General features: G+C 28.5%; 1 protein-coding gene and 1 pseudogene across 3 annotated transcripts; one reads left to right on the forward strand and one right to left on the reverse strand.

Annotated features, from left to right (window-relative positions):
• Positions 1-227: 227 nt before the first annotated feature.
• Positions 228-8,829, forward strand: LOC145194207 (Fanconi anemia core complex-associated protein 24-like). Of its 2 annotated transcripts, none has more exons than XM_090069476.1 (6): positions 228-466; positions 1,161-1,303; positions 3,306-3,452; positions 6,095-6,227; positions 6,342-6,373; positions 6,465-8,829. In XM_090069476.1, the coding sequence occupies exons 1-6, from the start codon at positions 343-345 to the stop codon at positions 6,531-6,533; spliced, it is 648 nt and encodes a 215-aa protein (XP_089925602.1). In that variant the 5' UTR covers positions 228-342; the 3' UTR covers positions 6,534-8,829. The 2 variants fall into 2 exon arrangements, with proteins under 2 accessions (XP_089925602.1, XP_089925603.1); XM_090069477.1 differs by having other exon boundaries at positions 6,342-6,430; positions 7,814-7,854.
• A 1,641-nt stretch (positions 8,830-10,470) lies between these two features.
• On the reverse strand, positions 10,471-12,017 carry LOC145194450 (putative ascorbate peroxidase pseudogene; annotated as a pseudogene). Its single transcript, XR_016445994.1, has 2 exons — positions 11,914-12,017; positions 10,471-11,802 (listed from the first exon to the last, which is right to left on the reverse strand). The product of XR_016445994.1 is annotated as a putative ascorbate peroxidase pseudogene (transcript).
• Positions 12,018-17,297: the final 5,280 nt, after the last annotated feature.

Raw genomic sequence — 17,297 nt, forward strand, 5'->3', positions numbered from 1 at the left:
CAAATGTCCCTTATACTTATATTATTTACCCAATATAATTATATTACTTACCCAATATAACTATGTTTTCTTAACAATTTTTGCTGATCCAGCTGAGTACTGTTAGTTTTTGTTTTGCCTGTGCAAAGTTACTAGCCTAAAATTCTTAGATTTAACATGTGCAAATTGAACCTATAAGCTATGCCCAACTGACTCATCAGTAAATTTTTTTTTTTTATTGTCAATAAGGTGAATTGTTAGTGAAGCATGTAATAATCTATGAATTTAATAAATAAATATCAGGCCATTTGTCTAATACATATTAAAATTTCAAAATTTTCTTCAAATTTAAATACCCTCTAGATGCAAAACAAAAAATGTTCTATCACTCCAACACAACCTTCTTTGAAAGGTTCAAAAGTACCTAATGGCCATATTATTATCAACTCTAAACATCAAAATTCCCCTGTAAGCAGATCTCTTTCTGGTAAGAGTATTTATACCATCAGTATTTATTTAATGTTTGACTATTATCTAATATTGGATAAGTTTTTTTTTTTAATGTATATCAAAATGTTTAACCCTTTAGCGCCCACCAGGGCTTAAAATTTTCAAAAAACTCCAAAAACTTCAAAAAGCAATTGTTTTAGGGCCTAGATTATGAATTAAAAAATAAAATTTTAAAATTTCACTAGCAAACCCAATTTTGTCATTGTAGCATATGTGATACATATAAATTCAGATAGCATTTTGTGATAGTTTCAAAAAGAGGAAACTCTCTTAAATACTTCTAAAACTTACATGTGTTATTAATTTAAAATAAAATAAACAAATAAGCTTTAATATTCGTAAAAAAACAGGAAAAAACTCTCTTTGAAAATACCTTGTCTGACAGCAATCATCCGATTTTTAAAAAGACAATTTTGATGTGTTTTTAAGTCTTGATTATCTAATTATATTAACCTAGCTAAATCAGATCAACAAAAATATGTTGTAAATATGCTACAAAAGGTGTTTTTGAGATCACTGTGTTGACAGGATGGCCATAAAAGGTTTCTGAAGTTATGTAGCAGATCTGCCACACGGGCGCTAAAGGGTTAACATGGTCATGATGGATGTTTGTTAATGTTTTTTTTTGTTTATGTAATGTATATTAATTTTTTCCCTTCATAAGGTTTTAGGATTTGGTTTGAAGTTGCTTTATGATGATACTCTTGGTTTGATTGACTGTTACCCATCAAATAGTTGTGCTCTAGTTATTGCACATGAAGCAGATCTGGTAGGTGACTCTGAGCTTCAAGTCAAAGTTCAAAAATTAACAAAGGTAATTAACTTTTTAATGACAGTTGGGTTTTAAAGTCAATTAGTTTTTTTTTAACAGTGATCCAAGCAAATCTAAATATATAGTGTAAAATATTAGTTAAATAAAACAAAAAGATAAGTATTTTTATGTGTCATTTTTCACTTTTGTTTTGCATTTATTTTTTCAAATTATCTCTCTTTACTATAAAGTAATAGATTAATCAGTTCTCTCATGGGCAATCAATTCAGCAACTGTCAACTCCAGTACCATTTAATAAAAATAAGGGTGAAATTGTTGAACCTTTGCTGGTATTATGTTTAACATAGAATTTGAACATTCAGAGAGAAATATATATAGTAGGGCATCCTGCACTTTTCAACTTTCATTAACAAGGTCGATCCTAAAGACTTTTTTGTCTTTAGGTATACACATTAAGGGTGGGAATATATAAATTTATCAAAATGAAAGCAACAGGTATATACAGAACTACTATAGGATACTCCAGGAATTTTTCTAGATAGTTGTTGTTAATTTGACAGGTTAAGATGCAGCCAAAACAAAATTAAAAGATAAATTTCCTGAAATTTATTAACAGAAAATCCTCTTTCAATCTTGTTTTGGCTGCAAAGTAATGTTTGCAATAAGATTTCAAAATGGGAAGGTCTCAGATATTTTTTTAATAATTTTCTGTACACCTCCATCATGTTTTGCATCTGTAGTTGTGCTATCACAACCAATGAATTTTAATATCTTTAACACTATACAAAGCTGACAAGTCATAGCTAGATGAAATAAAATCATTTAAAGCTGGCATAGTTATAAAATCAGGTGCTGCTGCTGCTATTACAAAACAGTACAAAACTTCAAAACATACTTGTTACTATGCACTAAATATTTCAACAAGACATTCTCAACTTTCTTCAAAATTTCAATTTGTTGTTGGTTTGTTTTTTTTTCAGCATCTCCATCATTTTCAAATTATTTTAGAATTGAAGAAAAATTAGTATATTATGAAATATTTTCAAATATTTAAAATCTTTACAATCAAAAAATCTTACATTCGATAGATCTACAGTTGAGTGCTACAGATTTTTTACCTTTTATTCTACTAAGAGAGTCATTTTTATTGATACAATTTATAATTAAGAATAACATTTATTTTACAATTGCAATTTAAAAATTGCAGCATCATGAAGTACAAACATACTGAATGTGTCTCACTTGCTCCCATACTGATGAATCATTTAGGTTTCAAAATGAAAAACTTAGAAAAACCTACTTTGACAGTAGGCTATCTTATTTAAACTTCAATATTAAGTTCATAAAGGTTTCATAGCAATATTTGTTTTTGTTGTGGAGAACCATTGCATTTTGACAGAAACTGAATACAGAAATGACAAAATATCAATCCAGGTTTACAGTCTGTATCCTTGAACTTATGTTTCATGCCATTTCAAGAGAGATAAATATTTGGCCAAATAAAATACCAAAAGTATTCAATGAACATGGTTTGTTTTAAAACAATAAAATAAGTAAAAATTTTTTTCTAATTTATAGTTCTTTGATATAAGTAAAGGTCCAAACACATGCTTGTGGTGATAACAAGTAGTCTTAATGTTTTCAAATATATACAAATATATAATATTTAAAAAAATATTATAAAAATTTTATGGAGAAATAATTTCTCCAATATTCACTAAATAGTGTGATGAAATACATAACAATATATTGCATAGTTCATAGAGATGAGTTCATAGATGCTTGAGATGGAGTATTAGGAGCTAAGTTTTTTGTTAGTTTTTACACTTCATCTCATGTTTGGCACTAGATATACCACCAATCTCTGCAAATTACTTGTGATGTGCAAAAGTTATAAATTGTTATTTCTTTTGTTTTGACAACTTATACTATTAAAATTAGATATTTCACAAAATGGCACCTTTAAAATAAAGTATCATTTTGTTCATTTTTTAAAAAATTAAAATCAAAAATCTATTCAAATGGAAATTTGTTTTTAATTTAGTTTGCTGGTAAAAAGATAATATTGGCTGAGTCAACAGAAATTAGCGATCAATATTTTAAGCAACTTCAAATGAAGATGTTGGGGTCACTTGTACAAGTAATTCCCTTCACGTGTGTGCAAGATATTGGTCTTCTTATATTTCAATTTGTAAGTTAAACATCTTTCTCGCTCTCCCATAAAAAAAAAACTATAATCAGTATAATATATTTCATCAATATATAGAATAAATTTATGCATGTATCAGGTCATCAAGGATGAAATTTGTAGGTAAAAAAAAAAATTTTCTTCATCAAGATATGCACCCATTGTGTCTATACACTTTTGCCATTTAAGCAGCAGGTCTTTCAAGCCAGTGGTATAAAGCCCAGATGGATGAATTTCAACAAATTTCTGGAAAGCCATTTTACAGCTTTGTCTGAATATAACTTTTTTCCTTTTAAAAATTTGTATAAATTGAGGAACAATTGATAGTCAGTAGAGGCTAGATCTGATGAGTATGGAAAATGATGATAAAGTTCTATCTCCAATTCCTATAGTTTTCCCAAAATCATTTGTGTAGCATGTGCAATAAGATAGGAGTTGATCTGTTGATCAATCTAATCTTTTTTGCATCATTTTGTCTAGTTTGTTGCACTATTTTTTTTTGCTTTGATTGAAAAGTCAGGTTACATGAAATCACAATAGATCATACCTGTGTTAGACAACAAAACACTCACCATCAGCTTCTTTTGATGATTATTACACTTAGGGGTGTATTTTGAGGATTCATCCTTGTCCAACCAGTGCAAAATGTTTGCTATTATCATGGATTTTTCATCACAATTGACACCTTGATTCTGGATCATATTTGTGATAAGAAAGCAACATCAAGCAGGCTTCCAAACAAAACTTTTGTTTCTGTTTTTCATTCAGTCTATATGGAACCCACTTATCCAACTTTTTAACTTTACCAAGTTCAGCTTGTTCTTAACAAACATACAATATATACTTATTTAAAATGAGTTGATATTGTCTGCTTGCAATACAATGTGTTTCTGAAGCACCAACAGTACTACACCATTTTGGTTGCAATAAACAAAATCTTGAAAACCCTATTTTTTATTTCTGAATTTTGAAGGTAACATAAGTTTCCTTTAAATTACATAACATTACAAAATTTCTGCATCCGGACATTTTTCCTTGTGCTAACATAATCCTTTTTTCATCAAAAAGTGTTTTTCCTAACTTATTATGGATTAGACATGGCTAAAATATCTTTTCTTAATGCTAATCTGTGCAGTTTGGGCAGCAAAGTTTGTTAAATTCAATTCTTTAGGAATTTTTTTTATTGTCCAGTCAGTTGGAGCAAGAATTGTCAGCTATATTTTTTTAGTTGTTGTTTTAGACTCTGAAGTTTTGTTAGTTAACAATATTATCATACTTTGTATCATCTTTTATCATTTTATCATACATATTTTAGTTTCTACTTATCAAATTTTTGAAGAAAAATGGAAAATCAAAACTTCAAAACTCCTAAACTAAATGTATAGCCAAAACAAAATTACTCTGTAAAGTAGATATCTAATCTTTAAGGAAATCATAATCAAATGTTTCTTTCTTTCAGTCAGATTTCTTTTAGAGCTATAGTTGTCAACACCACTTTTTTATTGTCATTACTAAGTACATTATGTGGATCTTAAGCTAAATTATGTTATATTGTTTTGAAAGATACAAACATAATTTTTGGATTCAAGAGGTTTTAAACTCCTTGGGCAAAAATTTCAGCATTATACCATTACTGCAAATATCATTACTTAAGTTATTAGTAAAGGGAAAAATTATTGGCTCTTTTCCCCCATTATTTTTCAGTAAATATTGTACAAACTTTAAGTAGCTGCTAATCCTAAACAAAAACTTTAGGAAAAAAATTTGCAGTCTTTCCTAACTTATGTCTCAAAACATTTTGTTAAATTTCAGCAATTTACTAAGGTAGGATTTATTCAGTAAAATATTTAGTCAATTCATATAATAAGCTGTTAAAGTTGGCAATATTCTTAACTACAAATTTCATCCTTGATGATCTGATGTATGTATGTATGCATGCTTATGTATGTATGTATGTATGTATGTATGTATGTATGTATGTATGTATGTATGTATGTATGTATGTATGTATGTATGTATGTATGTATGTATGTATGTATGTATGTATGTACGATGTATGTATGTATGTATGTATGTATGTATGTATGTATGTATGTATGTATGTATGTATGTATGTATGTATGTATGTATGTATGTATGTATGTATGTATGTATGTATGTATGTATGAAGTTTAAATGATAAGATAAATGATAATGATGCATCAAGGTACTTTAAAAATAAAAATTAAAAAAAAAATCTTTTCTGATAACCGCCACGTGACCTGGAACTACTGAAAAATGTTATCATCACTGAGCGAGTTCTATTGCCTAAATTATTCCCATATTTGGTAGTAATTGTTTGTATATGAAAAGGCATAGAATGGTAGGGGAAGACAATTTAAAGTTGTGGTGGAAACTAGAAACGGGGATGGATGTTTTTATGACCAGCTCTTCAGATCTTTACCCAGCAAGCACACAACGTTGAAATAACGTTGATCGATGTTGATCAACGTTATTTCAACGTTGTTTCAACGTCGTGTGCTTGCTGGGTAACTTTATGTCCAATTATATTGAAATTAAATGCGTAATATAATTTTTTAGACATGTGGTCACGCAGTTTATATTTTTAGGACAAAATGGTCATGCAATATGATTTTTTTTTTTAGGCAAATAGTGAGAGCAAAACTTATGCAAAGTCAACAAGCAGTGTACCAGTTGAAAACGCTTTACTATCGTTTGTCATTTTATTTCCTGGAGTTGGCGAAAAGAAAGCTGTGGAACTTTTAAAAACTTTTAAAAGTAAATTTTTTTTTTTACGCTCTCATACTAAAAGAATCTTTTTCATTCATTTGATTCAGTTTTAATTTGATTCATTTATTGAATAACTTTATCTTTTTTTTCTTTTTTTTAAAGCTCTGTCCGGCATCATTAACGCACCAATCGCTGTAAGCGTAGAAGTTTTACGGAGTTTGACCATTTGTCTTTAGTTTTAATTTAATGCTGTAAGTATTTTTAAAATTTCACTCTCTTTCTCAGGAACTTGCAAAGGTTGTTGGAAACTCAACAGCTGAATCAATTAAAGCTGCTTTAGTTGAAGAAGGATGATTCTTCGAAGTCCATGGATCACTATCATTAACATTTTCGCGGCGTGAAGCGAGGTGTTAAAGATTAAAATGTCAATTCCGAAATAAGTTCACATACGATCTGCCATAAATAAATGTGGCAAAAGAAAATTAAATATCCACACAAGTGATAAATTATGTTTTTAACAAACTTTACAACGGACTAATTGATGAGTTGTATGGCATATTATAAGTGAATATAAAAAGAGAAATCAGAAGTTCTAATAAAATTTCAATATACATCATCGATATACTTATTAATAAGATCCCTAAAGAGGAACCTACGAATGGCTTCGATTTATTTTCAAGTGAGTGTCATTCATGGGTTAGCTGTCGAAATATTTAGAACTATTTAGTGCCAAGTTTAAAAAGGGTTGGTAGCTAAGATAAAATTCCCCATATTATGGAACAGACGAAAATCATGGTAAATAATTCTCTGACGATCAAAGAACAGACGAAAATCATGGTAAAAAATTCTTAAGAATTCTTAGCAAAAAATGTGTAAAAAATTCTTAAAAGTTCTTAGCATTCTACTGCTGTGCTCTTAGCGGTTTTTTTTGTTTTTTTTACCATGATTTTTGTCTGTCTCTAGTCATGATTAATGCTGCTCGTAACCATAAATTATAATTCAAGTGAAGTTGTTCTAATGCTTCCAGTTGTATTGCTGCATAATAGGAATTAGTTACTCTCACTTTCTGTTGCTTATACAAGAGTAATGAAATAAACTCGAAAATTTTACAGGTTTTTATGCACCATATAAACATGATACTACGAGCATCAATTCCACTAAAAATGGGCAAAAGTTACAGTAAAATCATTAAGCAATATATTTATTCATTATTTTTAGTTATTCGTTTACTTAAATTTGCACTTGTTTGTTTGTTTGCATTTGATTGTTGTTTCGTACCTGCAGTGCTAAAAACTCTTGCTCAATATATTGTCCAAGCTTTTTACGGAACCACACAGTTTGTTTAGCTTTGGAAATATCTGAGTGGCAAAAATTGCTGGCCAATAAAGCTTTACCTCAGTTTTATTTTATTTTGATAAACTTCTTGATGTTATCTCCTCTAACAATTTATTTCATTGAAAGGAAATCAGATTCATTTGTATCATTAAATGAAATGACGGCATAAATTGTGCTACAAGATAGCTTATTATTGTAACTTTTTTTTTTTCATAGTAAGTTTTTTTTTTTAGATATCGGTTTATCAGTCGTAAATCTATAACAAAAATGTATAAACATGTTGTGATTGCAATATTTAGACATAAAAAACGAACGATTTCGAAAGTGTAAGAAAAAGAAATGTTGATATGCTGTCAAACTTCTTAATGACTCTCGTGCTGAAAGCATATTTTCCAACTATGCAATAGCTAAATGCTATTAACCTTTATCGTGGCTCGCCTAATTAGTTTACGTGGAATGTTTAGAATAGAAGCAAATATCTCCTCGCACGAGCTATCAGATACAGAAGTTGAGTTTCGAAGTAGAGGACCGAACAGCGAACCCTCTACAACACATCAATAATTTGCACTTGGACAAAATTAAACAATTCTTGCTGAAGGAATGGTACGATGGAAACAGCTTGATACAAAAAAATAGACACCATTTTGTAAAAAAACAGGTACCTTTTTATAAAAAAAATATAGCTGATTGTAACCCTTGGCAAATGACCATTCTATTGCGTAATTGCTGACGTTAATAACCTGATCGACTAGATGAAACTTCACCGGATAACCGACAAAAAATTGCAAACTTTTTACACTCTAAAATACCGCATTGCTTAACCTTAGTTCGTGGTTTACCAAAAATATAAAATCCATATATTACTAAGACCTATGATATCAGGATGGAAGTGACCTTTCGATAATCTATCTAAGTTCTTTGCATACTTCATCCAACCACCGACCAAAACATTCGGATTCAACTTCAAAAAGTTGTAACAGTTGCAAAGAACTTCTTCTAGAATCATTTCTGTAACAACCAATGTTACCTCTTTATACACTAACATTCTACATAGAAAGGGAAAAGACGGCGATTAAGCACTAAAGATTAAGCACGGAAGAGATTCTTTGATCTTTTAGAATGCAAAGCTATCCATCAACAAGGTTTACCTAATATTATATCCTGATCAATAGCACATTTCAACTCTCTAATGAGTTTACAGTGGTCTTTTTTTTTCCAAAAAACTGTGCAAGTTCTAAAAATGTATTAAAAATAAATTTAATTTCATTTTTTGTGCCAGAAAATAAAATTAAAAAAAACGTTTTTCCAAAACAAAGCATTATTTCTGAATATTGGCGCAGATTGACGCAATAAAATTATTTCAGTATGGTAAAATATAAATTTATCTGGAGTTCTAAAATATTTTATAAAATTCATTCTAATTAACCTTCGTAACAAATAATGTTTTACATCTACAATGAGCAGGTTTTGTTTAGTATCCAACATACTACTGAAAATTTTTTTTATATAAATTTTTATTTTTTCAAATTGGAGTAGGTTTGGTTTAACTGTACTAGTACCTATCAGTTTTTACTCATGTACTCAATATCATAAACACTTTGTGAAGTTACGCTGCCATGTTTAATGCCATTAGAAAAACTGAAAAAGGACATGTCTAGCAGATAGTGTCATTTTCATTGAAATGATAGAATTATAGTGAAATAAAATTTATAATCAGTTAACGCAAAGAGCTTTCAATCTTTTTAACTTTTCCTCAGTTTTTATACAGTTTGTGAAATCGATATATTTTATTTCTATATTCAGCCTTGAAGCACTCCAATAGATCATTAACAAAAAAAAACCAGGGAGTACATGCCAAAAAAACTTTTAAGAAAACTTGGTCCAAAGAAATTTTTTTCATTTAAAATAGGAGGATTTTTTCGAAATAATAGCATAGTTTTGAAATTATAACAATTCGTGACAATAACAATCAAACATAAACTAAGCAATAAAACTTAATTTAATCAGAAAACATTCTACGATCTTTTGCGTCTACTTCATCAAGAAATTTTTGTTTAAACTTCTTATACAAATCTGTACCCACAACAGCTGTATCTGCAATATACAAGGCCTACCATTTCTCATTCTCAGATAAAATTAATTACTTTTCATTAAGAAGCCTTGAAATATAAATATTACAATATATCCAAGCTTGGTCAGCAAATTACTACGTTACGCAAATTATTATCGCAATAATGAAAAAGTCAGTAATAATATCAACTTCTGAATAGCAATGCGGTTAAAATGAATAGTAATTAGAGCTGATACAACAACTATATCTTAGAATACCTTCAAGCGATTGAGTGTCAAATGGGGTCATGCATGCTCATCGATCGAAAGCTTTTTCATTCAATGACCTTCGGAATAAAGCAAATGAATCCTTCCCATATTTTTTTGGTGGAATAGAGGGGCGGGGTTGGAGTTGGGAAGGGGGAAGAGGAGGGGATAATCAAGCCGACCTGAAACTGCAATGAGCCAGAGGAGTGATAAAAAGGTGATAATGCCTCGCACAGGAGACGGCCACTTTACCACAGAACCGTGATGCCCTGTGATGCTTGACCAAGTTGGGTGGCAAGATATTTAAAGCAAAAAGTGATTTTTTTTTCAAAATAAGTAAAAAAAAATTAAAAAAAGTTTCTAATAATTTTTTTTTGTGAACTAACGGATTATTGGTCTAAAGATTAATGGCCCAATATTTTTTGAGCTAATTGTATACTAATTATCGGACCAGCGAATTAGGAAAACTATTGAGTTATCGGATTAAGAATTCGAACCAAGTAATATTGGATGTTAAAAAAAACTATCAGTTGTCTAGCTCTGGTCATCATTTTGTTAATAGGCTTAAAGCTTGGTCTTAAGAAGATCTAATTTGAGGTTAAATCCTTTCGAATTTTTACGATAGTTTAAACGTGCATGATTTGTTCGCATTTTTTTTTATTTCTAAAGTTTATACAAAAATGTTATAAATGTTAAAGCTTTCTACTTTCTCAACCTTCACAAAAACTTTGAAAAAAAAAAAATGATAATAACAATTCTGTTTTTGTTTATTATCATTATCTTAATTGTAGTCTTCCTCAAAATCCTCTGTCATTTTGTTAACCACGTTATCAACTAAGCTATCAACAACATCACTGACTACGTCGTCAATGAACAAGTCTCTATTCTTGTTCATTGTCAAGTCGCTATAAGGAGAAGGTCGGTAGGGGTATTTTCTTGTGGGTGCATGATGCAAAGTATAAGTGTTTTTTTCTATCATGCGATTAAATACAGAGGTAAATTCTTCTACCCACTTTCTGTTATTGTGTGCGAATTCTCTTGCATATTTATGTGATGGTGAGTGTGAACAAGTTTTAGGAGTTTTTGCTTTTATCACTTTGCAAGAAACTGTTCCATTCCCATCAATAGGTTCAATGTTCCACGAAAGTGAAATATCAGAGTTCAAAAGCAATGTTGTTTTTTGATTTTGGTCTACAGCATCATTCGGAATGGGGTGGTTAGGTAACTGCCACTGTTTTTTTCCACTCTTCAATGGTACTTGTATCCAATCAACGTGATCTATGATCTCCCTGTAGTAGGCATTATCAAGTATACTTGTAGGGGCTAATGTATTTGCTCTTGGTTTCACAGTAGAGAACTCTTTTCCGACCCAGGCTCCATCAAAACCTGAGTTTTCTAAAGTACATTTTCCCAGAGTGTGCGCTCCCAGTAATGTGGTCGCTTCTCTCTCATTAAATCCAAACTCTTTGGCAAAAAACTCAAATGTTTTTTTTGTTCCATCAGTTCCTTTAGGCAAATTGACGTCTTGATCTTCGTCTGGTGATTTGCTGCAATCTTTTCGACCAACTTTGAATTGTTTTAAGCCTCGATACTTTACTGGAGCGTCATAAGTGGACCTATTAAGAGCAACAACAGCAGCCAATGCATACATATCCGCTCTAGAAATTTTTCCTGTGTAATTCTTATATAGCTCATCAATTTTATCAGAATATTCTTTTAAACCTGCGTTACCAGGGTTCGAATGATCAATGCATCCGTCGCAAAAGCCCTCTCCCACACAATCGTGAAATGCAAGACGCACAGCTCCAGCAATAAACGGTAAGTTTTTTCCTTCTATATCTGACTCAATTAAATTCAGAAGATCGTACTTTGCATTTTCAAAATCTTCGAATGAAGGTCTTATCTGCTTGGCGTTTGTTAATGACAAAAGTACAATCCAGATGCAAACTTTAATCATTTTCAACTTCTTTCTCTTAAAAAAAAAAAAAAAAAGTTCAGCAACTTAATTTCATTTATAACAAACTATCATAAAACTATTTGAAGAAATATTTCAATATGCGTTAATACAACACTTTATACTCACTTAAAACATGCGTTCACTCGACACACTTTGTACTTAAAAGGAATTTTTTTTTTAAAAAACATTCTCATTCATTAAAGCAATTATAACGAATCATCACATTATAACGAATGCACCGGAGAAAGGTATCGTTAATTTAAAGTTTAAAATTGAGCCCACGATGACAATTAAGATCAAAATAATACTGTTACTCAAAGTGATCACGAAAACGTGAAGTCATTTTTCTCACTTCAATAATAATCCTCAAGTCGACGGAAATTGTCATAAACACTTAAATTAAAAATCACCAAAAAAATTTAATGGTTTTTTTTGTCATGACGAACGTATCAGATAGACAACTAATAAATGTCTAAAAGAGTTATAAAAGAGATAAAAATCAACGGATGTCGCACGTTAAAACTATCATCATGCCTACAACGTAATACAATAAAAAAAATAAAAAATATCCAAAGAAGTTGCTTACACCCATCTCTCAAGAGTTCCTGTTATACACGGGGTGATTATTTCTTATAGAGTTGAGTAAAGCTATTGCAAAAAATAACCCCGGTTAGAAAATTTACATTTATCATATTTGATTTACATCCCCCTGTTTTCAATGATCATAAAAGTGATCATTGAAAGCAAAGTGATCATTGAATATGTAAATCTGCTTTGTCAATTAATCGCCATTAATAAATGGCACAATTTGCTTCAGTTTAAAGCAAAGTTAAGGACAAAAAGTAGCTCATAAATATTTATTTACACATATCATTACTTTTGGAGCGTATTAGCCATTAGCATTTCATACACTAATTTACAACTTTGTATAGGCAATCATAGTCCCAAGAGGTCAACCATGTTTAGCTTTAACGTACCGTAAAATTAAACATATTTTAACTTCTAAAATTTGACGCAACAATTTTTAAAATTCACACAAAATGAACAGTAAACGCAAAAAACAATAATAAACATTAATACATTTTACATACAAATCTATTTACAATAGCTATTTAAACAACTGGCTCTCTTTAAAGCTGATGGTCTTCATAACTGATTGGCTGCTTTTACTATTAATAATGATGATAATAGTAATAATAATAATAATAATAATAATAATAATGATAATAATAATAATAATAATAATAATAATAATAATAATAATAATAATAATAATAATAATAATAATAATAATAATAATAATAATAATAATAATAATAATAATAATAATAATAATAATAATAATAATAATAATAATAATAATAATAATAATAATAATAATAATAATAATAGTAATAATAATAATAATAATAATAATAATAATAATAGTAATAATAATAATAATAATAATAATAAATAATAATAATAATAATAATAATAATAATAATAATAATAATAGTAATAATAATAATAATAATAATAATAATAATAATAATAATAATAATAATAATAATAATAATAATAATAATAATAATAGTAATAATAATAATAATAATAATAATAATAATAATAATAATAATAATAATAATAATAATAATAATAATAATAATAATAATAATAATGATAATGATAATGATAATAATAATAATAATAATAATAATAATAATGATAATAATAATAATAATAGTAATAATAATAATAATAATAATAATAATAGTAATAATAATAATAATAATAATAATAATAATAATAATAATAATAATAATAATAATAATAATAATAATAATAATAATAATAATAATAATAATAATAATAATAATAATAATAATAATAATAATAATAATAATAGTAATAATAATAATAATAATAATAATAATAATAATAGTAATAATAATAATAATAATAATAATAAATAATAATAATAATAATAATAATAATAATAATAATAATAATAGTAATAATAATAATAATAATAATAATAATAATAATAATAATAATAATAATAATAATAATAATAATAATAATAATAATAATAATAGTAATAATAATAATAATAATAATAATAATAATAATAATAATAATAATAATAATAATAATAATAATAATAATAATAATAATAATAATAATAATAATAATGATAATAATAATAATAATAATAATAATAATAATAATAATAATAATAATAATAATAATAATAATAATAATAATAATAATAATAATAATAATAATAATAATAATAATAAATCATAATGATGATAATGATGATAATAGTAATAAGTTTTTTGAATAGTAAATATATTTCGAATATGAATATAATTTATACACATTACTGCCCATAAATTTTAATTCATCTTTAAAAGTTTCGACTTTTGTAAAGCCAAAGTTAGGCGAACAAGTTAAAATTTCTATTTTAACATGTTCGCCAAACTTGTTTAAAGTCAATAACATCAACTGGGTTGACTTTGGTCACTATTTGTGATTTTGTTTCCCCTGCAATTTATTTTCTTTGTCACTTGCAATCAAAAGATAAAAAAAAAACTACATTAGGCAACAATTTACTAAAAGAACTAAGCATAATAACTTTACTAAAAGAACTACATTAATTTACTAAAAGAACTAAGCATAATAACTTGCAGAAAAACAAAATTCCAAATAGCCAAGAAATTTTTGTTTTAAATAGCTTTCTATCATGAAATTTTTTTACGAAAAATCAAATTCAAATAAAACGTGGTTAAGATAGAATGAGGTCAATGATGACTTAAGTTATTAATTAGTTGTCTGATTCTTAGCTCAGTTTAGCATAACGGAAGCGAAACAAATTTAACAATTGGTAAATCTGAATCAGGACTTATAAATGGAATTAAATCATTAGATAGATCATTTAAACTCATCTATTTGGATTATTTTGGAAAAGGCACATATGTATTACTTAATTGACATCAAGGTGAAATTAATTTTAGTTATTCAAAAACATATCAAAATAAAATTTTTAAATCTAAACATTTGCTTTTTTTTTTTTGTTCACATAAATTTAAATCATAATAAAACAAAGAATCAAGTTTCTGTTAATTAACTGTTTTTTTTTAATTGCTATTTTTTATTCAAATAGGGTAAATCCGGGGGAAATGGTCGTAGTTTTTGTTAGAGGATAAAAACTCAAACAAGTGGCATTCTTTACGAACTATTTATTTCGGACCAATATTTAATCATTTGAGTAAACAAGATTATTAAGTAATTAACAAATTTAATCAAATAAATTTAAAAAAAAAACTATAACGAAAATTCTCAATTGGTCATCTCTCCCGAGGTGTCCGGGATAGATGACCATGGTAGTAAGGGAATGATGGCCAGTAGTTTACCTCACTCTTTTTTTAGTTTTCAGCATCTTTTTTCTTCTCTTTATTTGGCCACATTTAGAACACATACTGTTAAATTCGGTACAGTTTTCATGAATCCAAAATGAACAAATGACACATTGTAACCAGTCCTCAATAAGTTGAGTAGCGTAATAATTTTCCCAACATCCAGTGCAGCTGTCTTGTTCATTTTCTGTATCAATATCTGAATCACAGAGTACTGGTTCTTTTTCGTCCTCACTGCTTTCTGAAATCCTTTGAACAAACTTTCGCTTTCTGGCCACCTTAATCTTCTCAATCTTATTCTCTTTATTTTCCATTAATTTTTCTTTTTTTTTTAATTTTTCTTTTCTCTACATTGGCATTTTTATTCCTGTTCTTTAGCTTTTCTTAACTCTATATGACATTCAGAATTTCGAAGAATGTCTACTTGCTTCGCCTGTTTTACTTGCTTTTCCCGTTTTCTTGCTTCAACAACTTTCTGTGAATTTCAGTGGTAAAAAGTAAATTCTTTTTCAAAATTTTACACACCATCGTTGTTAGAAGCACTAAAAGTTGTTTTCTTTGATTTTTGGCATTTAGAAGTAATTTCTTTGGAAGAGTCAGTAAGGTTTGATTGATAAGTGCAGATCACTTTCTGTGCAGCGAATGGCGTTCTAGATGTACTCAGTATTGCTTCAAACATTGACGTTTTATAGTTGGCACAGGATATTGGATTTAAAACAGGTGATGTTATGGGTGAACTTTGACATGCAGTTGGATTAGGTGCTATATCTACCAAGCTTGTAAGAAATGCGTACTTCGGTATTGCAGTTGAGTTAAAAGGAAATACTCCCGTAACTTTAAAGCCTATAATAGTATTTTCAACGGAGGCAACTTTTACCCAAGCATTACTGAACAACATGCCAAAACATAGTCTTGTGATTCGCCTTCTGGGATTTTGTTTTTTCCAAAGTCTAAATGGTTCGTAAAAATGACTTTTCAAAGATTTGAACACAGATTTATTTAATGGTTACAAATAGTGCGACGTGTGGCTTGGAATAGATAACAATATGACATCATTAGCAACTGCATATTCTAACATTTCTATTGAATTACATTTGGAAGAATGGCCATCTAATAGAAGTAAAGCCTTGCCCGGTGGTTTCCTCAACACGAATATATGTTTTAAGCCATTCTAAGAAGAGTACAGATGTTATGTAAGCTAACTTTTCTGACATCAAAACTTGCGAACCTGGAGGCATTCCATCTGAGAACTCAGCTTTTTTATTTTTATCTTTAAAAATGAAAGCAAGCGGCAAAAAAAGTTCCTCCGGCATTGCAACATCCAATAATAATAATAATAGTTTCACCATTCTCGGTAGAAGTTATTGCAGATACAGCCTTTGATCTTTTTTCTGCCAAAACGTGTCCTGGGCGATTATTTAATTGCAGACCCGATTCATCCATATTGAAAAAACCTGTTCTACTATCTTGAAATAAGCGTCGCCTTCTACTCTGTTCAAAGCTTGAGATTTAGCCAACGAGACTCCTTCAGACTTTCGTAATAAAATATCACGGTGTTTTTTCAAAAACAGTTGCATCCAATCATAACTAGCTTTTTTAATTGTTTTATTGAATCTGTTTAGATGTTTAGTCGTTCTGCGAAATGAAATGCTATTGACATCATCAATAGTCAATGGGAATCCTATACTTTGAGTGGTTTTTATACAAGTCACAAGTTTTTGTTCATTGTGTTCACCAAGCATAGAAGATGGCCCCATTGGTCCTTTTTTATCATCATCATTTTTGTATCTTCTTTAGAATTTTTTACGTGAAATGCTGTAGGTTTTAGATGCAGAGTAGATGTTCATTTCCTGATTTTTAACAGAATGAATAGCAACTTTAACTGATTCTTCAGTCCAATTACCGCGCCCTGTAACTGTTTTTCTCTTATAGACATTCAGAATCTACAAAAAAGTAGTGAAAAATTTAATTAAACATAAAAAATAAAGTTTAAAATAAAGCCATCTTTACAGGACCGTGTATGGGCATCTGTCCTATTTGCGCATGGTCCTATTGGCCATATGGGGATAAAGTGAATGACAGCAATACTTAAAAATTTGAGACTTAAAT

This window comes from Hydra viridissima, unplaced genomic scaffold (assembly GCF_058129835.1).
Source record: "Hydra viridissima isolate aposymbiotic clone 2 unplaced genomic scaffold, HvirCarnegie_v1 scaffold_12, whole genome shotgun sequence".
Lineage (NCBI taxonomy): Eukaryota > Metazoa > Cnidaria > Hydrozoa > Anthoathecata > Hydridae > Hydra > Hydra viridissima.